The sequence below is a fragment of the Anopheles moucheti genome, chromosome 2 (genome assembly GCF_943734755.1).
Source record: "Anopheles moucheti chromosome 2, idAnoMoucSN_F20_07, whole genome shotgun sequence".
Classification (NCBI taxonomy): Eukaryota; Metazoa; Arthropoda; class Insecta; order Diptera; family Culicidae; genus Anopheles; species Anopheles moucheti.
In genome coordinates this window covers 4,933,537-4,956,938 of record NC_069140.1, presented here as the reverse complement: position 1 = coordinate 4,956,938, position 23,402 = coordinate 4,933,537, and the positions used below count along the sequence as shown (strand labels likewise).

General features: G+C 46.3%; 1 protein-coding gene across 1 annotated transcript; it reads left to right on the top strand.

Moving 5' to 3' along the window:
- On the top strand, nt 1–22,881 carry LOC128297345 (alpha-mannosidase 2). The gene is made up of 6 exons (XM_053032971.1): nt 1–202; nt 13,019–13,337; nt 16,434–16,526; nt 16,719–16,913; nt 17,711–17,822; nt 17,885–22,881. Exons 1-6 carry the CDS (start codon nt 6–8, stop codon nt 20,722–20,724), a joined length of 3,756 nt encoding a protein of 1,251 aa, XP_052888931.1. The 5' UTR covers nt 1–5; the 3' UTR covers nt 20,725–22,881.
- Nucleotides 22,882–23,402: the final 521 nt, after the last annotated feature.

The following is a 23,402-nucleotide window of genomic DNA, read 5'->3' as shown; positions in this document are numbered from 1 at the left end:
CCAATATGACGATGAAGCTGTTTCGACGCGGATCGCCCCGATGTATCGGTCTGCTGTCTGCGTTCGTGACGATCCTGCTCTGCCTTTACTACATCTCCATGGGGCAACCGTCGCCGGCTGGATCCGGCCCGTCTGCCCCGACCGGGATGGACGGCAAGGACGCATCCGGCGCTGTGCCAGTCGGTGCAGCCCACCAGAAACGGTAAGTCATGTGGTGCAGAGCGATTTATGTTGCTGCAAACACACAACAAACAACAAACCACGAGACACGTAGACACGATCCTTTCTTTTCTTTGCTGTTGGTGGTTCGCTTGTCCTCCATCAACCACCCTTTTGGGTAGCATGTTGTTCATCATCCTTCGTCTGGTCCAAATTTATATCGCAACGGCTTCGCCAACCACTCGGCAGGGGCTCATTTCCGGAAGATAAACCCGCGAATCCTTTTTCCCGTGGCAGCAAGCGAACGCGTTACACGCCGTTTGCCACCGGCAGCTGGTACGAATTTTTCGGCCATCCCCGTCCCCGAAGGCCCCCCTGAAATGGATTATTATACGACGATCATCTCCGAATCCACCACCGCCACTTGCTGCGTGCCAAAATCGATCCAACGATTGCGCGAGGCTTCATGCTGCACCACACGAGAGCACCCAACCCACGGCAAAGTTTTATGTTTTATTGGAGGACTCGTCCACTTGCTGACGATTTCCGTTCAACTTCCAAGCATGGGTTTTGGGACCCGATTCCCTCCACCACCGCGCACGGCACACTGGCGGGGCGGGGGAGTTATGAGAGCCAATTTGGGATTATGGCTGCTCGTGCTTAAGTCGAGATTGTACGACTTTTTGGAATTGATTTTGCGTTTTGTGAACAGTTGAAGAGTTTATTTGGGCCCTTGTATCGGGACGCGGGGTAACGATCCGATACCGTCGTTCCGTAGCCGGGGCGGGCCGTTTAGTTTAGTGTCGGGTGCCTCAACACATTTACGTTGGCATGCTTTTGGGTGATACATAATGCGGGCAGTAAAACTAATACCGTCGGGTCATTCGAATGGTATATTACCATGTCGAGATATCGTGTCATTAAAACCGGAACCGGGCAGGAGCCCTGGAACTAGCGCTGGGCGCTCCATCCACTGTCGTTAGCAATTTGACGACAAAATGTTTCGTGCTTGGCTGTGCGATTTTCCGGACGGCGGTATGTGTGACAATAAGGTAGACATTTATCGATAAATCTCGGGTAGAATTTGACGCAATGCTTTCCGTGCCAGTTTGCTCAAGTTGTGAAGAGCTGCAAGTGATGGTATTACTAAAAATTGGGAATAAAACTTGGGCTCAGAACAGTCAACAATTTAAAGGAAGTTTATGTTGCAACATTGGGCTTTTTGTTGAAAATTATAAGGCGCAGTTTTTATGATGTAAAACATCTTGTTTTAAACTTGAAAAAGAATTACCCTTTTTTTAATAATTGGCCTTCCAGACAGTCATGAGTTGACTGTCTGAAGATTAATGAAAAACTAAAGATTTCCGAATCCCTTAATATCTGGAATGGAAGATTTAAGAATCCTCAAAGATTCTTGATAGTGACAACGATTCCTCCGCTCAAGACAAGACCGCTACAAAAACCCCATCCGGACCAATCCTCCGTACGCAGGAATCACTATCCAGCTACGTGTGAATCAATTTTAAAAAAAGGCCAGTAATGGCAGAGCTCTTGAAGAAAGATTCAATAATTTTTGAAAAGTTATAATTTTCTTTTACAGAACAAATAGTTAGCCAGAATTATATTTAATCACCGTTATGGCTAGGACTTATTCTACAGTCTCAAGCTTAAGTGTTCAGAGTTTAACACAGTGAATCGTCAATTGACTATCATTTAAATCTGTCAACTTAAGGCTATAAGTAAGTAGATTGTTAGCCCAAAAGCGACATTTTCAACAAACAATTTGAAAACTTAAACAAAAGATTCATAGGTCGATAAGCTTGCAGAGGGACAACGGTTCATTATGCTTACTTTCTAAGGCACATTGCACCAACTAGAACTTCAATGTGTTCCTTCAACAAAAAAATGTCCTTCCTCTTCCGCTTTAAGATACAACCAAAACACAATACAGCTTCCCAAAAAGCAAACAAAAAACACAAATAAATCACTTAAAATTAACCACACGCACTTAACAAAATGCGGCATTCTGCTTTTCATGGAAATTGTTTGCTATCGCTCCAGCAAGAACAATTATTAAATGTACGCTCATTAATGGACGTCAGTGTTGAGGTGGTGACGAAGAGGAGAAACAAAAACAATCGCACGACTAAATTGTCACATTGGCACACTGAACTTTACCCATAACTCTCGCCCGCCTTTGCTGGTGCCACCAGTCTTTGGGCCATTAACTGGCGCGCCAAGCACCCGGTTGGGCAAAATGTGTGGTAACCTACATTAAGGTAGAGCTTCCTTCCTGTCTTCCGGCATGCTTTTGCTGACGGAGCGACCAGCTCGAGAGAGCTCCCATCGGGTTTGCGCGATTGCTAATGTCATATTTTTCGGCTCGCAAAGTGTGTCTACTTTCAGCATTCCGTTCCCGGCTGTTGTACGGGGCAATACGGTATACTTTTACCGCCTCATAACATTGGATCGATCGGTAGAATCGGAAGTCAGCTAGATCTAGAGTTCTAAGGGGGCAGGATACGGGGGTAGGATGAATCCGTGCAGAGGGCAAAAAAGCCAGCAAGTGTCGGTGCGATGGCAAACCATACATTATCCTCTTGCCCTTCCCTCCCGCGGCCGGTAATGCTCAAGGCAGTGTTTCACCATAGTCCTCCGACGCTTTACACACCTCCCCTGTGCCCCTGCTTAGAACCGTAATGTGTGGCAAACGGTGCGAAAGCATGCCTTTATCTGAAGGCAATAAAAAATCACATAAAGCGAGATATAAGTGAGCATAAATATCCCTGCACGCTTCAATACACACATACACACACACACACACACAACCCGTTCCGCATGATGCCGCCAGCCAATAGTTACGTACAGTTAAGTACAATGTGTCCATGTCAATGCGTGGGCAACGTATATATTCTTCACCAGTGGTGCTTAATGTGAGAAAATGCTACCGGACCTGGTTCCGGGTCGGAAAATGCAACTGCCGTACCGTATGGGACACGTGTATGTGGGTGTGTGTGTGACTAATGCACTAATCGATACTGGCAGGCAGCAACCTTCGCTCCCCGGAACCGCATTGCACAGGTTGTAGTAAACTGTATTTTTATAGGCGTTCCGCATCCAGCTGGAAAGAGATACATGTGCTATACACATTTCGCATTCCAATTGTAACACTTCCAGCGGCGTGGAATGTGTCATTACGTCAAGGTGTAAGTCGCAACATTGAAAAATATAAACATTAGCTTGTAAAACGATTCTCAGTACTTTTCTACGTCTTCAACAAGGGTTAAAGTATCTCCAGTGCTTCCGAACGCTTCTGAACAATTTGCATATCGAATAGCTCCAATTTTCGCCCTCTATGGTGAGGATTTTGGATTGAAATATTCAAAAGCTATTTTCGTGTTGCTAGAATTTTGTAATGCATTCGAATATAGATAGCACGACTGTGTAAGCAGTAATCCAACATAGGCGAGCATAGGGTCCTATGATCGCTCCAGAGTTGCCAAACATAGTCCGCAGTACTGTTTCGCTGAGAACTGTCAAACATGTCACAGCGAGATATATGTTACTTGGGCTCTTCTGGATCATATTAGTAGGCTATGCTATCATATGACTATGTAAGTTTGACAAGAGCAGGGTTTCCCGCAACAATACTCCTCCATATTTTGCTACTTCAGTTACTCTGAAGTGAGCTGTATCGAGATCGTCACCGACAAGTGATATTCTACTTCCACCGTCAGAGCCTTCAGCAAACGAGTATTTTGTCTTCGTCGAATTGATCCTTAATCCAATCTTTGACTGCTCTGATCACAATCTGGATGTTATCTTTTTGGAGATTTCCTATCCATTCCCGTGTCAACAAGTTCAACGGAAACGTTACCGGTAATGCTTCGAAGAGAGAAGGAATTTCTAATTTTTTTAGAAAACACTCACCAACTTCAACAATGTCCCTAAAGCGCTGTGCCTCAATTTGTGGCTGAGTGATGTCGCCGACTGCATAAAGTATTCCGAATTGAATTATTAGCCATTTGCCCATAAGCTCCCCCGCTCAATTCCACACATGCACAGACCGTTTTTTTCCTCGGGACTTCGGGAAACAACATCCCCCTTTTACCCGAGAAGGCATGGAAACCGTGTTTTTCTACCGTGTGCCCTTCCATTTCAATCCGTTTGGCCTAACAAAGTTGTTGCATCAGTTGGCACAACGAAAGCAAAAAAAAATCACAAAGAACACGATGTTCGGCCGTTATGGTTGGTTGGCTTTCGATTGGTTTCCACTCGAAGTAAGCAAACTTTCTTCCTTCTGCCAAGCACTTCGACTATTGGCGGCCGAAGCAAAGTTAGTGCGAGTGAGTGCTGCATCTTTCAGACGGGAATCTCATTTCGTTCCCGTCCCAACAGCGCGCGGTCCTGCGTTGCTGGTTTGGTAAGGTTTGGTTCGTAAAGCAAAAATAAATAAATTGTTTGATAGGCAATTACGGGCAACAAATGACCGGAAGGAATGCCGAGATGTTGTTCGCCGGCTCGCCTGAAGAATGCTTCAAAGTTAAGCTAAATTTATTGGTGCATCAATCGAACCACGAGCGGCGGAGTCTGTACTTCCCTAACATTAAGATGTTTAAAGGATTTTTTACGTTCGTTTTGTTCACAGTTTGCCTTAACTAAATGCCTCCCGGTGGGTGCTTCGGGTGTTTATTCTAAGTTCCAACATTTCGCTCCTCCATGTACCCGAGCAATAATTTATTCTTCCGGTGTACAATTTGAAATTAGAATTCCATCTCGTCGTTACACGCTTCCTGTCACTTGAAAGCAATGAAACATCCTCGATGTTGTAGTTTATTCTGATTTTAATTACCTTTTTGCGCCCGATACGCCAGATCTCGGAGTTGGCTTTTTGCGCGTATCGAAGAACAACCCTTAGCCCTTGCCGTTTGGCCTTTTTGTGACGCCTTTTCGCCTCGAGGGCATCCTTCGCGCTCTGCTCTAAAGCACATTTCACTTTTCACGTGAAACTTAGGGATCGTCTCTCGCCGGGTGAACTTTTTCGGCGAAAGAGTTGCCCCGCAAAGAGTTCGAAACGCAAGAACGCAAAGCTAAAGAAAACTGATCACCACCATGACGCGCAAAATGGCAGCACGGAAAGGGTCGGCGGCATTCGGGATTGTTTGTTTGTGAGGAAACTTTTTGTTCGGGTTAGCAGATAAAGTGTGCTTGCGAAACGAGTCAACCGTACATCGCCAAGCAAAGGCGTGGACAGCTCTACTTTTTCCAAGTTCCGTGACTTTGCTGCCGACTGGACCAGCTCGGTGCTTTGATGTTTTCTGGTCAGCACATCTGGAGGAGTTTAATTTTTTATTTTTCATTTTTGCACCATATCAGTACAACAAGGACGAAAGCGAATGGTTTGGTTGTCGATTACCGAAATTTACTAACGCTTGGCTTCACCGTTGCCGCAGGCTGAAAACATTTCTCTGGCTGTGGCGGTGGCACTGTGTCGACATGACATGTAGTAATGTAATTACTGATTGAAAATGAACTGCACCAGACCCTGGTCTGCAGCAGAACGACACTGCACCGCATGTCCGAATGTCACGGGAAGGAACTCATCCGTTAGCTACACTGGATTATGCAGATTCGATCCGATTCAATTCCCGGTACGGTACGGGTATGGGTATGGGTATGTGCTGTGGTGTACACCATCATCGAACGATGTGCCAACAGAAACACGGAACCATAATCCTTTGGCAATGCCATGCTCAGACCGGTAAGTTTGTCATCCGTCGTCCCTGGTCGTATCCAGGCATCGGCAGTGGTTTGGCTTGCTGGGAAATGTTATGCTAAGCCATCGAGAGCGAGAACACGATGACTTCCTTACCGGTGACAACGAACAACGTTTCTTCATTTGCGGTGTACCAAATGTGAATGCTCGGTCAAGCAAAGTTTGGATCAGCCATCAACCTGTACCGTGCGCACTGTCGTACGCACGAGTACGTATGTTTTTGTGTTCCGGGGGAAGCTTTGGGATGCGTTGAAAACCCCCGGTTTTGGGTATGTTTGAATAATGTACAGGTTGAGGTTAATTTAAAAGTTGCCACTATTAATTCAATGCGTGGCGTATCAGGTGTAGGATAACTTTACCAAAGTCTCCAGGCGTGGATACATTTCAATCATCCAATTAAAAATAAATTAAAGTCCTGTTCAGGTATCAGTACACGAGTAAAGTCTTCTTTCTATTCCTGATAAAAAGTTTTATAATCATCTATGGTTATTGCATTTTTAGCATGAACAGGGCTCCATTAGAGCTGGAGATTTCAACTTACAAGACAACGAACGTCTCAGGCATAAAACAAAGGTTAGGTACCTGATAACTAATGCTCAGTAAAATAATCCATTTAAAGACTTATGTCCAATATATAGGGCTAAAACAATAATTTGTTAAACAGTATAATTAATAATATAAAAAGAAGTATAGTGGATTTTCGCTATATAGTTGGATATATTCGCTGGAAGAAGCTAGTAGTCTCTATATGGAGGAATCAACTAGGGGTTATATACCATGAGCTCATAAGCAAGATTTTTTTCATTAAATTATGAGTGATTCAAGCAGCCATTGGATATGACAAATCAAGTCATCCGAAACATGTAACGTCAAACAGGTAAACAACACTTAAGCTTCATGCTGTGGTGGGACAAACTTTAGATTCCGTATTATGAGCTGTTCTAGTTTCCAAAACCATTTTCACAGTAATTTGTTATCGTACTAAAGAAGATAACAAAAACGCACACACATCCGTAATCCTTTGCACGGTAATGCATTTGTCAACGCAGACACTCATCGCCAACGAGCGTAGCACGGTGCGGTACAATATACCGGGCATCAAATTCAATTGAAAGCAGCCCTTTTTTGTCACCACCGCACAACATCCACTTGCCAACAGCCCCCGGAACGAACGGTTCGGAATCTAGGCAAACCCCTCTGTCGCTCTTCGCCCAGTTCCAGGTTTTGTTGGGAAATCTTTCACCCTGCCGGAAGCGGGAAGAAAGCAGACACCATTCGCCGTTCTCGCATTGCACACAATCACGTGTTGAGAGTTTTTCGCTGAAGCGGACGGCCGTCTGTCATCGGCACACTTTGTGTCGTCTGCGTGATGATGATGGTGGCTTTCCTAAGTGATGCTACTCGGAAAACTGCACCGTGCCACTGGAGGGAATGGATCTGCATTGTCGTACAAATTGGGTTATGTTCACCCACACACTGTTCGTGCAGGATGTTTTTTTTTACGACCTGCTAAACCCCACCTTAACTAACTATCGCCTTGCTGTGGGAAGGTCATTTTTTAAAAAGCGGAGATACGATCGCCCCACAGGATGTTGTGAAGAGCTAGTCAATGCAGTACGCCCGTCAAATCGCATTTTTCTTCCATCTCAAATCTTCGCTTCCGATAGCGTAGCAAATGACCGGCTATTGTGTGGCACAGGGCCCCCCGGCCCTCGATTAGACGGTGATGGGATGGTGACGGGCAATGGCGTTTAGCAGCCATCGTCTATGGTACCTTTATTTCTATTCATACCGTTCAGAGACCGTGCCATCAATCGGGAAGACTATCGGGACTTCGATTCGGAGCCCGGTAAACTTATCCGGTACCATCGTCACCATCATCAGCGGCGTGCCAGACGATCGGACTCCATCGCGGAATGTATGACCTAAGCTGCGTAATCCATCCTCGGGGAATTGCCGTGCCGTGCGAGCGGAAACAATTGTACTGGGGAATTCATTCGACGCGGGAGAAATTCCTGGAAGAAAGTACGCTCCAATCGCTCTTCGCACCCGTACTTTGGCAACACAATTGTTCCCTGGATGCCCTGTGCGGCAGTGGAACACAAAAAAATACCCATACCAGTTCGCCGAACGATACCGTACCGGAATCGGTCGCAAGGATTCGTACTGCACGGACTCGTGATCATCCGCACATCACCCAGAACACTAATGGACTGAAAGGCAAACACGGAACTCCACCACCGCCGAGTTGGGTGAAGAATTTGGAAGGATATGGGGAGCGGACACACACACACAAAAAAGAATCCCTCCACACATACAAATTCTCAATTCCCCCGTTGCGGAGCCCAGTCACATCTCTGCGTTCGGTTTATTAGGAAGCAATTGGATTAGGGCGGGCGGGTGATCTCGCTTCGTTCCGTGCGGATTGCCGTTCCGTGACTTCCGACCCCAGTACCACTGTTTATATCAGTGGTATATTTGATTAGTGCGCTATTTTCTCCACTGTGACCACATCGCAGGGGTCTGCTTTGTGTCCGGTGTCCGGAGCGCACTCACGTGCGAATTCGTTCCTTCGCATGGGCATTCATCTAATGTAGCTGGTTTAATGACATCAAGCTTGGTTGCCGTTTGCTTGACTGTACCACTGTCTGCGTCTGGTCCGGTGTGGTTAAATAAGTTAAGCGGGGTTGATATGATGGCCCCAACCTGACAACCAGAATCGAGGTCAATTAGGACGCTATCCATAACACATTGGTTCGGACGTGAAAAGGTTGGACAAACGAAACCAATATGAAAGCAAAAAGTTTTACATTATTTTTAGTTTAGTACAATTTTATTTACTTAAAAAAATCCCAAACATAAGATTATTGCTGTCACCAGCTAAGATGCAAAATCCGTCATCACCTCAATCGTACATTCATTCGCGTGTCAGTGTCATGATGTAGACAGCCGCACATCACCAAAGGACGTTTTGTCTAAATCGTTCCTTCGAGGATTTCCCACCTCTTTCCCACTGTGCTACATCTCTCGTTGCCGGGGAGACCATCGTGTCGAAAATCGTTTCGACAATTTAGCCTTTTATTGCCATCGCTCACACTGTCACATTCACGCAATGTGTCGACCGGGCACTTCCGACACACATTTACACAACCACGGCGCGTTCGACGAACGAGCAAAATTTTGCACCAATTGACAGGGCCAGGTGGCCATAAAGGGAACCCGGAATGACATTTTATAAACGCGCTAGTGCACCAAGTGCTGAACACACATACATAAACACACATAACACATCCAAACGTCAGTCGTGGTGCGGATGGAGACGCCTGGTTGTTGCTTGATGTTTGATGAAGCCGGAATACATATAAAATGTGTGGCTTGCTACAATACGCGGTTTGGGAGCAACTGGGCGGAAAAATGCAATTGAGGAAACGGACAAAATACAGTAAAGTCCCATTGTACACGCCTGCACGGGCCGTTTGTTTGTGACTCTCAAATGGGCCGTTTACAGCGCACATTTCTCGCACTCCTTGCTGTCGGGTTGCCTCGAACCGCGTGAAGGCACTTTCGGCACTTTATTTCCCGTCCCTTCCACAGCAAGATATTGAAAATTCACAATTTACCAATTCTCGTTCAATCGGAAAAATCATTCAACAATAAATATAAGCGTACCACGCGGTATTCGGGCACACAGCGCGCGTCAAATGGGATGTGAACCAGGACGGGGAACTTTCCCATGTGCACGGGAAGAAGTGAGAGAGATAGGGAGCTAGCTTGTTACGAATCCCAAATTCCCTTCCAACGCCTACGGGCAAAAAGGGAGCCTACCGTTTATTGTTACGCCTGACATCGACCGTACGTCATCAGGCGCGAGTATCTCTCCTTTTACCACGCGGTTCCACGTGTGCCACAGGCAACTTGTTCATCCCCAAACCGTTGCTCTATCTTGTCCAGTTTCTTGTTTATTTCCATTTCATCCTTTGGACACCCCTCGACGCGTCCTCTTACCTTCCCTCTGCCCACACAATTATTCGAAACGCGAGAGCTAAAAACAAAATGCCCATTCATAACGGTCGCGTGCTCGGCTGAAAACAGTTCCACGGAATTGCATCGTGGAGTGTGGCAGCAGCAATGGTCATAAAATTCACAAACAACAGTAGTGGGGCAGTCAGTAGGCCGGCAGGCACAAACAGCGAAACAAAAACAAAAGCCATTGAATGAACCAAAGCTTTCTCCTGATGTTTCGCTACCGAATATATCGAATGTCCTTCGACACCCCCTCCCCTATTCCCTGTACCAACAAAGCCCGCAGCCATACACAACCCGCCATGCCAGGGTGGAACGATCCATTTTTTCCCTCTGACGATGTGAGCCGATCCATATATTTTCGCATCATTAAACGCTCATAATAAAATTTCGAATAAAGAAAGCTTGTCTGCGTCGGTACGGCAAAGGACCGGTTGGTACAGTTTACAGCCACGGCAACACGCTGCAAGGCAAAACGTTATTCTCTTTCTTCGGTTGGCCATTCTTTTGGCCTGCCCGCTCGGTCAACAAATGACAAATTGTGGACGTAGGAAAAGTCGGTCGGTCGAGGGGCCATTTGACCATTTTCCTCCCATCGACTCTCACTGTTATTTCAGCCTATCCGCTAGGTAGCCCTTCGTTTTTCTTTTGCTCTTTTTTTTTATAAACAATGTTTAGCAACGGACTCGAGATTATAAACAGCACGTTTAAAATAACTCCCGCATCGATTATTAAACTCTGCGACTCTGCAGACAGTGTGTGCTTGGGAACGCTTGAAAAAAGCTTGATCTGGAAATCGGATTTCACGTCCAAATCGTTATTATTTCACACAATCACTTACTTGCTTGCTGAGTGCTTTGGCAGTCATTTTGCTCAAACTAGCAGCAGAAAGAACTCAATTTATCTTCCATACAATACCGGTCGCTACTAATAAATCCTAATAATCCTTATCTCGCCCACGAATCAACATTTATTCGACAATCATAACAAGAAAAGCTCGCCTTGAATGACACACAAACACACACACAAGCTTCCCCAACAACGGGATATAAAAAACCATTAAGACACACACACACGCATGGTCACAGAACTAAGCAAAAGGAAAGTTTGAGCGAAAGTCATCACCGGCCAAAGAGAAAGCACAGAAAAAGGGGGGGGTGGAAAGGGGCGAAAGTTTATGAAATTTTATGGAATGTCATCAAAAATTACTATCCAACGGGGAACGGGGGGACAGCAGCAAAAAAAAGGATCAATCCTTCGTATGTATGTGTTTTTTCTTCTCTCTTCTCCACTCTGTTGATTTTTCCTTGTCTTTTTTCCTGTCTTTTGCTGTTGTAACCTTCCCCGGAAGAAAGTTTGTTGGGGGAATATTTTCTTTTTTATATTTTGTTGCTGTTTGCTACTTATTTACTGGCTGTCGAGTTTAGGGATGGCTCGTTATCCTCACATCCCTTTTTTTATCCGTTCGAGGATCCTCGTCGGCACGGTTGACAGGATTGATGGAGCCGAATAACGACGGTGAAACAGACTGCTGCCCGAGCATGAATTTTCGCCGAACGTTATAACACCTTCCACAAAAAAGCGGAACGAAATAGGATGGCCTTCGACATTAAACTCGGCTTCAAAGCTAGTCGGGTCGGGTGTAAAGGTAAGGTGTAAGTTTATCTCCCGAGCCATGGAACTTGTGGAGTGCGAGAACCGCCCGGTGCGTTTGGGTGGAGGGACTCGGCGTACATTGGCGAATAACTTTAGCGAATAGCTCTCTCATGTCAATTGTGCGACTTGGTGGTACGGTTGCATGATTAATAAACCCTTCGAACATAGGAATACCTCCGGTACTGACAATTCCGAACATCCCAGCACTTTAGCAAGATCATCAAGCAAAAGCGATGCAATTGTCCTCCGTGTCTGCCGAGCGGCCCCACATAGTTCCCCTATGTTCTAAAAGTTAAATTACTACATGATTGTTAAACTAGAAAATTAATTCATTGCATTGCCCTCCCAGTGGCATCTCCAAACTTCACGCATACTCGCCATACCGTAGGAAAATGTGTGCCTCATTTTACAGAACGATTGCACTTCAACGTTTTTGAAGTGCTTCACACTTGGTGCTTCTTTCGGGCGTACCTCACACACTCTCTCCCCGTCTGCCGTTACAAAGATAGGCCCCCGATGGGATAGGCCTCAACCATCGCTCGGGCGGAGGGTTCAAAACTCGCAGTCGAAAACCAACCAGAACGCCCGAAACGTACAATCAACCAGAACGTGGTGGAATGAATTTTAAACCGGAAGCTTGTAGGCAGCAATGGGCAGCTCTTTGTGACAACGGACAACAATCAAAAGAGCATACACGACCACACGATGAGACCTCTCCGACGCCATCGCCGGGCGGAGTGGAGCAGTGGAATAGCAAAATGGTACGAGTTCCGTCCTTGTTGTGGTCTTCTGCCGGAACGGATCGGATGAGAACCGTTCGCATAGAACCACCAGCCCTGCAATTCGGATGCTTCAACCATCCAACCAATGAATAGTTTTCGGAAGTGACTTCGTTCACTGCGGAACATGCAGGGTGGGGTTGTACATCCCTTTCGGTGATGCCAATAATATGCAAATCATTTGAAGTTACTTCGTTCGTTCACTTGCTCACTCGCCATTCTGGCCAAATGCTTTTGTCTACCAAAGAGACGACACACACTCATATAATTACGCCGGAGAGAATGAATTTGAATATTGGCATCTCGGGTACTATCTCGGTTCCACCCATCCATCGTGGAGAACGTACCGGGGGGTTTTTCGACAAATGACCATGACAAATAATGAAATAACATCCCCCATGACCCCCCCTTGGCTGCTGATGCATTTCTACCGCAGAAAAACCCCTACACGGGGCTGACGAGCTGAGGTCATGGTAGCAATTTCCCTTTTTCTCTTCCAACCCCGTTCCCCGTTTTACAATACGGCCACAATAACCGTTCCCGCCATAACTCTCACACTAGCCAGCGCATTGTTCTAACACGGGTATCCTTTACTATGTTCTTTCTCACGCACACGCACACACAGCTCCAACGGACAACATACGGGCCCGAATGCAAATCATTCGTGGCACAGCTGGCTGCGGAGCAACCTGATCGGTGGCGGTGGTGGAGGACCTGCAGCCGCCGGTGGTCGGCAGCAGCGCATCGCCAATCGAGTAGGTGATAATGTGCGAGGAGACTCGGCCGATGCGGACGACGACAGTGGCGGAACCGATGCAGACGACGGTGGCGGAGAGGCTGGCCCACTGCCGCGCTTCGGTAGCCGATGGGATGAGTGCAACGTGCTGGAGGAGGCATCGACCGACATCACCACCGTGGACGAGTATGGGAAATTCGATTTCCAGGTAAGTCGGCCCGATCCCCGACACCGTTTCCGAGTCCGAGTCTGCATTTTACAAAAGTTGCTCCACCCAACCGTGGATGATTGGAGATTGTCCTTTAATCACTTCGATTTCTTATTAGTACGCTCATCATCGCTGGGTGGATGTGTGCGCCCCCGTCGCCCCCAGCCGATTCAACCATCCGCCATTCCGAGACCCAATTCTGTATGCAAATGTCGGTCGGCAAAGGCAAGCGTTTCGAGTGTGCCGAGTGTGAGGAAAATATTCATATATGCGCATAATATTCATAGCATCCCACACACCCAGACCCAGGCCCGCGTGGATAAAGAAATGTCGCATGAGATATGTATGGAACTACATCATACCGACGCTCATCATCCGACTGGTGGCTGGTAGATTGTGTGCGCACAGATCGTACATTTTAAGGATGTCATCTAGAGGAGGGAGGTTTTGCACGATTTTTTTTACAGTCTTTGCCACTGAGTGTCTCTGTGTTAAACATGGCAGTCAGCGAGATTACCGGTACTAGGTGGCAAAGTACAGTGCAAGATCCAGATTGCATGATAAGCCTACCGTGGAGGATGAAAAACCATCCTAACACTTGCGAACCAGCTGTCAGCAGAAGGGTTTCAGGGAGTTTTTAGATAGTTTGAATCCTCATTAACGTACGTTTTGAAGGTTCATAAAATTCAACTCAAAGTTAAGGTTTTTAAAAATGTTCTTTTTATATGCGCTTCTTTGAAACAATAGCACGAATAAATGCTACAAAAAATGGATTTGCTGACAAGCAAAATAAACACAGAAAGTGTCATGAAAGCGTCATAGTTCGCCGAGTTTCCGCTAGGTGCGCTAGGATGAATTCACTATCAAGAATCAACTTAAACCCGTCTGAGGTCATGAAGACAAACAAGGAATTGCCTGAAGTGGGTGAAGAACATCGAAAAGCGATTATTTCTGTCCCAATACATGAACAGCTCCCAACAATATCAATCGATGGATTGACTACACCGTTTGTTTAAAAGGTTGGATAGATGCATTTCAGTATTTCACTCAGGTTAATCGGCCATAGTAAACCACAAACTATGGAATATTGTTCTCAATGCAAGAATAGGGCTAGAACTGCAGTTACCTTACAAAATAGCTACAGTATTGAAAGACTGAAAATGTTCTTCAATAAGGACTTTAAATAGGTCTCCAATTTCGAGGAAGTCGATGAGGTTGTAGGTTGTGGTAGAGATAGACAAGAAAAGAATTTAATTATTCAGTGTGCACTTCAACAAAGGGAATCATGTCGATGTGTAAAATTGTAACTCAATTTAATAGCTGTATATCAGATAGTAGTGGGTATACAAGTATTTCCCATACATTGCTTTAATAAGCGAACGAATTGAAGATAACGGCAACGATGTAAGTTTCCTTTGTCCTACATCAGGACAGCAGCAGCTGACGTAGCAGGAATTCATTAAGATGAATATAATTGATGAAGATGATGCACGACGTATCAGTCCACCCTGTCAGGGTACACTTTTGGAGTGCTCTCGTCGAACAGTCCGACCCACTCACCCTAGTGACCGCAACGTTACGGACATTGTAAAACAAACGTCCGAGCCACCGCTTGGTGGAGAAAGGACCGACAGGAGTGATGATTTTTATCCACGGTTGACCGTGGAAAAGCTCCGGTCTCCGTACTGACACGTTGGCGTTCAACGCACCACATCGGTGAGGGTCCATAAACGGACGAGTTCGCGCACTCGACTTACTCGGATGCCGGCAACGGTTTTCAAACTTCCACGACCACAATGGTTGTAGCCGTTGTACTGTGTGTTGGCACTGCTGCAGTCCAGTGGGTTGGTTTTGTGGTTTGATTCTGGCCGGAAAAAAGGAGTCCTAACGTTCCCATAACCCAGTGAAGTTGGTTTGTGGTGTGGTGTGTGTGTGCGATTGTGTATAATTCTCGGGTGGAATTTTGAAAAACGCCAAAACCACACCACATCCTTTGCCGAGACCTACGCAAAGGCTACCAATTATTTCCAATTATGTATGTAAAATATTACAACTTCATGCACGAGCTTATGTGAAAAATAAATTTCTTTTAATTTCAATTTTAACAATCACAATTATGATTCATAAATCAAACCCTAATTGTGTGTCCGGAGAACGTGTTTTATTGTCGTACATTTAAATTATTAATCACTTGCAATGTTGCAAGTTCCATTAAGTTATGAATGTCATACAACATCGTTTAACATAATGTAGTACACCTCTACCACATTACGATGATGATAATTGACCCACACAAATGGGCCCCGTGAATGCATGTAAATCAGGCGAATCGAATGACTGACAAGAGACTGCGACCAGGACCAGGCTGGCAAGCAAGTAATGGCTTCATTTTTTCATGTGTAGTTTAATTTACACGACACGAGAACATTTTAGTGTGCATCACACTCGAATTCACATCCCATTCGAGATGAGCTTTGGCCGGATGTTGGGCGGGTGTCTTCCGCCACAGCATATGCTACACTGCATCTAAATAATCAGTACGATCGGGTAGTGCCGCTGCTTTGCAGGCAGCCCACCCGATTTCGATTGCCTCGCTAATTGCCGGCCCAGTGTTCAAGTGTTATTACATCGGTAAATCATGCGCCTCGTCGTGGCGTGAATGTCGTGGCGGGGCAGGTCGTATCGTTAAATGGGTTAAACGTTTTGTGACCGTTTAGCTGCCTATTTGCAATCGTACGCTCGTCAACGAACGGGTCGGCTTGCGGTTCGTCTCATACGAACAACCTGATACGTCTAACCTCCTGCATGGAAGATGCTGTCATGGGGGGACATTTCAAGCGTAACAGTGCTTATGGAGTGGTTTTGAACACAATGTTGTGGGATGTATGATAAGAAAGACAGTATATTTTAAAAAAATTAAAGCAATACTGTCATTTTTACTATGAGAACAACTCTACTTCAATATTCCTCAAGAGGATTGATTTAAATATATTAAAATTTCGTTAAAGGAAATTCCACAAGGCAGACATCCGAAAGTCAGGCTCTTTGCTCTACAAATAATTAACCATTGCATCATTTTCCTTCCCTTCTCTCTAGCCCGAATGGATGAAAACGAAGGAATACTGGGACAAGGATTTTGAAACCCGCTATGAAAAGCTACAAAAGGACCCGAAAAGGCCACCGCTTAAGGTAAGGAAACGAAACATAAAAAGCAATCAGCGTTCCGCGTCTCGCTGGAAGGTGATAATGTATGCATTCTTCACCTCGATAAGCAGCGAAACACATATGCTTATGCTTGACGAATGTATATTTCATAGCATTTCAATTTAATGATTTTTTTCCTTTTTTTCTTCCCTCACACACACACACTCGTGCGCGTAGATTGTGGTGGTGCCCCATTCCCACAACGATCCCGGCTGGTTGAAAACGTTCGTCAACTACTTCCAGTCCGATTCGCGCCAAATACTCAACCTGGCCGTCACCAAAATGCCCGAGTACAGCAACATGTCGTTCATCTGGAGCGAAATTAGCTTCCTGCAGCTGTGGTGGGATCAGGCACATCCGACCAAACAGCGGGTAGGTGGAAAGAGTTCCCTTCCCCTGTTTTTTTTTCTGCTGAGCACTGCGTCAGCTGTTTCGTTTAGGCATAGCGTTTAATGTGCTTCGGTTAATCTGCGTTCGCAATCTGTGACCTACTGAACGTGAAGGTTCCATGGGGTACAAGCAAACACCGTTTAGCATACTATATGGTGCAATTTTTGTAGACATGAGAGTAGTGCAGAGATAAGGCTAACAGAAGAGCACCAAGTCCAACCTAACCACTATCATAATCACTATCGTTCTACGTTCGCAATCATCCCTATCGCTTCATCTTGTCTCATTCCCGCATGCAACGAACGTTGCTTAAAGTTAACTTTAAATGTTCAAACGAATCTTCAACTCGGAGTCTTTTCGTAGAACGAACGAGCGTTAAACCAATTTCCACAAAATTGTATTTATGGCCATCTAATTATTCCAACCTTATCCGACCTTTGCTCCCTTGGTTTGATGTAATAGTATTTTCCTTGTAAATGTAATACCACTCTTCTGGGCGTTCCACGTACATGTTTGCTATTAAATTCGCTTCGCTCGATACAATGTATGGTGGGTTTTCGACGAAATGATTTTCGTCTAATGTCCGTTTCAGAGGACGCCAACCATAATCCTACCACGTTCGCTCTTCCCCGTATTTATTCACTCAAAGTTCACCCAAATCAATGGATGGCATCGATGTTTTCTTCTCGAAATCTGTTTTTCCACCAAAACACATTTATTACCGGTTGAACCTTTACATTTCCTGCTAACTTTCCTGCAACTCATCGCTTCAATTGCAGATACTGAAGAAATTGGTACAATCGGGACGGTTGGAAATCACGACCGGAGGTTGGGTTATGACGGATGAAGCCAATGCCCATCTGTACGCTATGGTGGATCAACTTATCGAAGGTAGGAAGCCGTAAGCTTTTGGTGTTTCAACATTTCTACTAACATTTTTCACCTCTTTGCAGGACACCAGTGGGTTAAGGCGAACCTCAACATTACACCCAAAACGGGCTGGAGCATCGATCCGTTTGGACACGGCAGTACCGTGCCGTATCTGCTGGCCGCATCCGGCTTCAAGGGTACGATCATACAGCGGATCCATTACGCCTGGAAGCAGTGGTTCGCCCGCCATCGGTACGGTGACTTCCTGTGGGCGCCATATTGGAAGAGTCTATCGAACAGCGCACGGGATCATACGATGCTAACGCACAACATGCCATTCGACATCTACTCGATCAAGCATTCGTGCGGACCGCATCCATTCATCTGTCTGAACTTTGACTTCCGTAAGATCCCCGGAGAATACACGGAATATTCGATCAAGGCACAGTTCATCACACCGGAAAACATTGAGGCGAAGGCCGATCTGCTGATGGAACAGTACTCTCGCACGGCGTCACTGTTCCCCCACAATGTGGCGCTCATCCCGGTGGGAGATGACTTCCGGTACAACAAGGAGAAGGAAATGGAACAGCAGTACACCAACTACAAGAAGCTGATCGATTACATCAACGAGCATCGGCAGAAGTACAATGCGGAAATAAGCTTCGGCACACCGGTCGATTACTTCAATGCCATCCGTGAACGGTACGATCGATTCCCCACACTCAAGGGTGACTTCTTCGTGTATGCCGATATCTTCAACGAGGGGCGACCGGCGTACTGGTCCGGCTACTTCACAACACGTCCATACTACAAGATCCTAAGCCGTGAGCTCGAGCACAATCTGCGCAGTCTGGAGATTTTGTTTACGATCGCGTTCAACCGAGCCCGCCAAACCAGCAGTTCGAATGCGTTCAAAATTTACGAAAAGAACTACGAAAAGATGATTCTGGCGCGGCGTAATCTCGGTCTGTTTCAGCACCACGATGCCATCACGGGCACGTCGAAAGCGAACGTAATGCGCGACTATGCACTGCGGCTGTTCGAAAGCATACAGGACACGGTAAAGCTGCAGGAGAAGACGATCGAGCTGCTGGTACAGCGGAAACCGCTCGATCAGCAGCACGGCTTCCTGATCGGCGAGCTGGAGCGGGACAATTTCGGCAAGTTGCCGCGCAAAACGCCCATCATCGTGACGGAGGGTCGCAGCACGGACTTTATCGTGTACAACGCGCTCGCCCAGGAACGGCTTGAGGTGGTCACGATACGTACCCTGACGCCACGCGTAAAGATACTGGACGCGGGTGGCAAAACCGTCGACATCCAGATCAACCCGGTGTGGAACATTACGGAGACGTCGTACACGTCGCGCAAGATTGTACCCTCGGACAAGGAGTACGAGGTGATGTTTGTCGCACGGTTAGCGCCCCTTTCGCTGACCACGTACACGGCCGCATACGATGAGGACGGTTACCAGGGCAAGATGGCCACACTGTACTGTACCGAGTGTCAGGACGAGAAGACGAAAGCGTTCGAGGTACGCAGCAAACAGCCGGGTGACATACAGCTGGAGAACTATAAGATGCGTCTGCTGTTCGACGAGCAGAGCGGGTTCCTGAAGTCGGTCACGAAGAAGCACATGGGCAAGCAGATCCAGTGTGCGATCAAGTTTGCCGCGTACAAGAGTGCTCAATTCCATTCGGGTGCGTATCTCTTCAAAACCGATCCAGAGCAGCGCAACTCCGAGAAGGACGTGCTGGAGCAGTACGGTGATCTGACCATTCTTATCACGTCCGGTCCACTGGCAAGCGATGTGACCGCCATTTACGGACCGTTCCTGGCGCACACGGTACGCATCTACAACTCGAACAGTGTGCTGGACAGTGCGATCTACATCGAAAACGATATCGACTTCGAGGCACCGCCAAAGAACCGCGAGACGGAACTGTTTATGCGGTTCGTTACGGATATTGAGAATGGAGCGAGCGAAAACCCGGAGTTCTACTCCGACCTGAACGGATTCCAGTATCAGAAGCGGGTGAAAGTGTCGGCAATTGGGGTGGAAGGAAACTATTTCCCCATCACCTCCGGCGCGTTTATCCAGGACGATCGTATGCGTCTAACGCTGCTGACAACGCATGCGCAGGGTGCGGCAAGCTTAGAACCGGGCCAGCTTGAGGTAATGCTCGATCGACGCACACTGTACGACGATTATCGTGGCATGGGCGAAGGTGTCATCGATAGCCGTCTGACGCGGCACCGGTTCTGGCTGACGCTGGAAACGATCGATACACCAACGGCGGCCCAACCGGACCCACCGGCTGCAAACACCAACGAGGAACAGAAGCCAAATGCCGACCCCTACCAGCTGCCCAGCATCTTTGCCAATGCGCTGGCAAACGGGCTGAACTATCCGGCCAACTTGTTCATCGTCGAACGGTTCGACGAAAGCAATCAGTTGGAGTTGAACCGGGCGGTGCGGTTGCTGCGGGTACAGTTCCCGTGCGATCTGCACATGCTCAATCTGCGCACGCTCACCGAGAGCAACTTGCCACTGTTCCCGTCCAGCTCTGCGCTGCTGGTGTTGCAACGGCAAGGTTACAGCTGCCGAATAGGGGGTGACGAAATGATCGGTCACTTCTGCGGCAATGGTAGCAGTAGTAGCGGTGGTGGTGGTGGTAGTGCTGGCAGTAGTACCAGCAATCCATCCAAAAACGCAATCATTGACGGTGGCGATGGCAACGAGATCGACCATCGTCAGCCGGAGGTGCGGGAACTGCAACTCTTCCGACGGTTACGGATCGAAGCGATCCAGGCAACGTCACTGACGGGGTTACATCCGGGCGAACGAATCACCACGTTCACCGACATCTATCTCGAGCCGATGGAACTCAAAACGTACAATCTTACGTTCGCAAAGTAGGGCGAGATCCCGGACTTTAGCTGATGGATACCGTCGACTATGGGGGAGATATCTCGCCAACAACTCATTTCAAGCATTCCACAACGTACGGGAACTCCCGTTGCGAAACAACTCACTCGTTTGGGACGATCTTCATCCTCATCGTCGTGTGTTTCTATCCGTGTTCAAGTAGTCAACCTCTAGTGAGAGAAAGGAGTACGAAGGAAATAGTAGCTGATGTTGATGATAAGAAGAAAATGGTGATCATGAATCGCACGACGACGAAGACGACACCATCCATGTGTCAATGGGTGTATAAAGCTCTCTTACAAAATATCCCACTCACTTTCTCTGTCTCAACCCGAGTCCTCCTTAGCTCTCAATGTTTCTCCTCCTATCACTGATGGCTAATTTTACGCGATCGTTTAGTCGTGCATGCACGCAACGCCAACATCAACTCAAACGCATTACCTACTCTCTCGAACACATGTGCGCGCCAACACCTTTCCGCTGGCCGTTGTTTATCCTTTTTAAGAAGACAAAAAAGACAATGCCCTGTCGGAGAAAGGTACGGTCAGGGTCAGCTCCACTCGATGAGCCGGGAGTCTAGTGTAATTTATGTAACGTTTAGGATAGTAACCGGGAACGAGTACGTGCGCGCCAATAATGAATGAACAGGAAGGATTGGTGGGTGGGCGAACTTAATAATTAGTAGGCAAGTTATTCAAATGAAACAAAACAAACAACCCAATCGTACACTAATTAACTGCACGTGGTAGTAGACGTTTAGACAACAACATACACTTAGTGAATCAAAACATTATCGACTACAAATGTGGACAGTGGGGGATTAATTTAGTAGGAATTCGTGGGGTGGAAGGATGGGCCTGGGTAAAGTCACAAAGCAGCAGGATGAGCAGGATGAGTTGGAGGGGGGCCAGATTGATAGGGAGAACTATAGGGAAAGTAGGTGAATATGATAGAATAGATGAAATGTAAGTGGATCGTACAATGGAACAGATTCGGAGCAGAGATGGAACGACCATAGACTTATGGCTAGAATTAATGCATTCGTACTGCGCTGGTCATGCTGAGTGACCGAATGGCCGAAGGCAAAGAGTCCTTGAGCTGGTTTATGTTTACCCTTATTGTTCAAATTTTCGTTTTCCCCCGCATCGACCCCCTGTGCAACGTGACGATACGATACGGCCAGAAGCGAACGTGTGTGGGAAGCAATCCTCTCTAATCTGTTTTCCTCATTCCATGAAACAAGGAGTACATACAGGTGGTGTGACCAGCTCTAATTATGTGTTAGATGAGTACGCATTTTCCTTTCCTGCTGCTTTTACACTAATCATTCAAACTGTACAAAAGCGGTACCGTAGTATTATTGGCAAACAAACCTCTCCGTATAGCTCTGGACTGTTTTTTTTTTTGGTTTGTCGCCTTTAATTTGTTTTTCCATTTGAGTTCACTCCTTTGTGCAATGGAAAGCTGTGTTTATGTTTTAAATTAATTCTAATATAAGTGTAGAGCTGTGTGTTAATCTGACGCTTTGTTCCGTTTTAATGGTCGACGTCGCGCGCACCACTTCCTATAATATCATTATTACGTCCGCAAATTTGTTGAACTGGATAAGAACAAATTTAAAAACACTATAGCGCAATTGTTGTTACTCTCTTTACTAAAACAAAACAAAAAACACATTAATGATTTCCACCTCGACGAGAGGATAGTATGGATAGTAAAACAAACAAACGGTAGGCTTATGAAATGACGGATATTGTAAATTAAGTAAGGAATATGCACGTGTGCATCAATGAAACAGGTGCGGCAAGTGGTTTATACCAGAACTATAACGATAACACGCCGAATGGTGGTAGTATGGCCCATAGTTTGTAAATGCCCGGTTGCGACAAAGAAAAACCTCAACCCCCATTACGGCCATGTTCGTAACGTTTATGACCAGGGAAACAGGGATCCGCACACACAAACAACACGTTTCGTTTCAGACTCACTCACACAAAGTGATCGTCATTTTGTTCTAACTGTTCTCTCCGCCATCCCAATCCGCCACCGGCAACAGGTGGTTGGGTCCGGTTGGGTAAGCTAACAAACCAAATTAAGCGGGAAACGATTGTGAATACCAATAATAAAGTTAATGAAGGGACAAGAGAATGGAAAACATTAAATGATATTTTAACAAACCGGATGTATGCGTATCAGTCCACTGAAAAGAAAGTGATTAAGTTTAAGCTTACGCGAACGTTCCAAGAGTTCATTTCGTTTAATATATTGGTAGAATTAATTGAAGTGGTGAACGTTTTCATCGCTGTCCATTCGTTAAAGTCTCCACACTACAAACAGTGTCAGTTCGATCGTCTCCAATACAAAGCGATCGAAGCGTGTTTGCCTCTAATTCAATTCAGGATTTGACTTCGGAGCATTCCGAATCAGAGCTGGAACCGGAGATATGGAGTTTAGAAGTCCGGATACATTTTCATGGTGGATTTTCCATCATTACAATCTTGAATTCGCAAGGTTTCAGGGATTGCATCTCTCCTGGAATTCAGAGTGCTAGGGGGAGACCTCAAAGGAAATGAGGAATTTAGATACCTTCTTCGAACGTTCTTTATTTTGTAGTAACTTAGGAAACGAAACTGTGAGCTACACAAACTCCAACGATTCTTAGCGTGCCC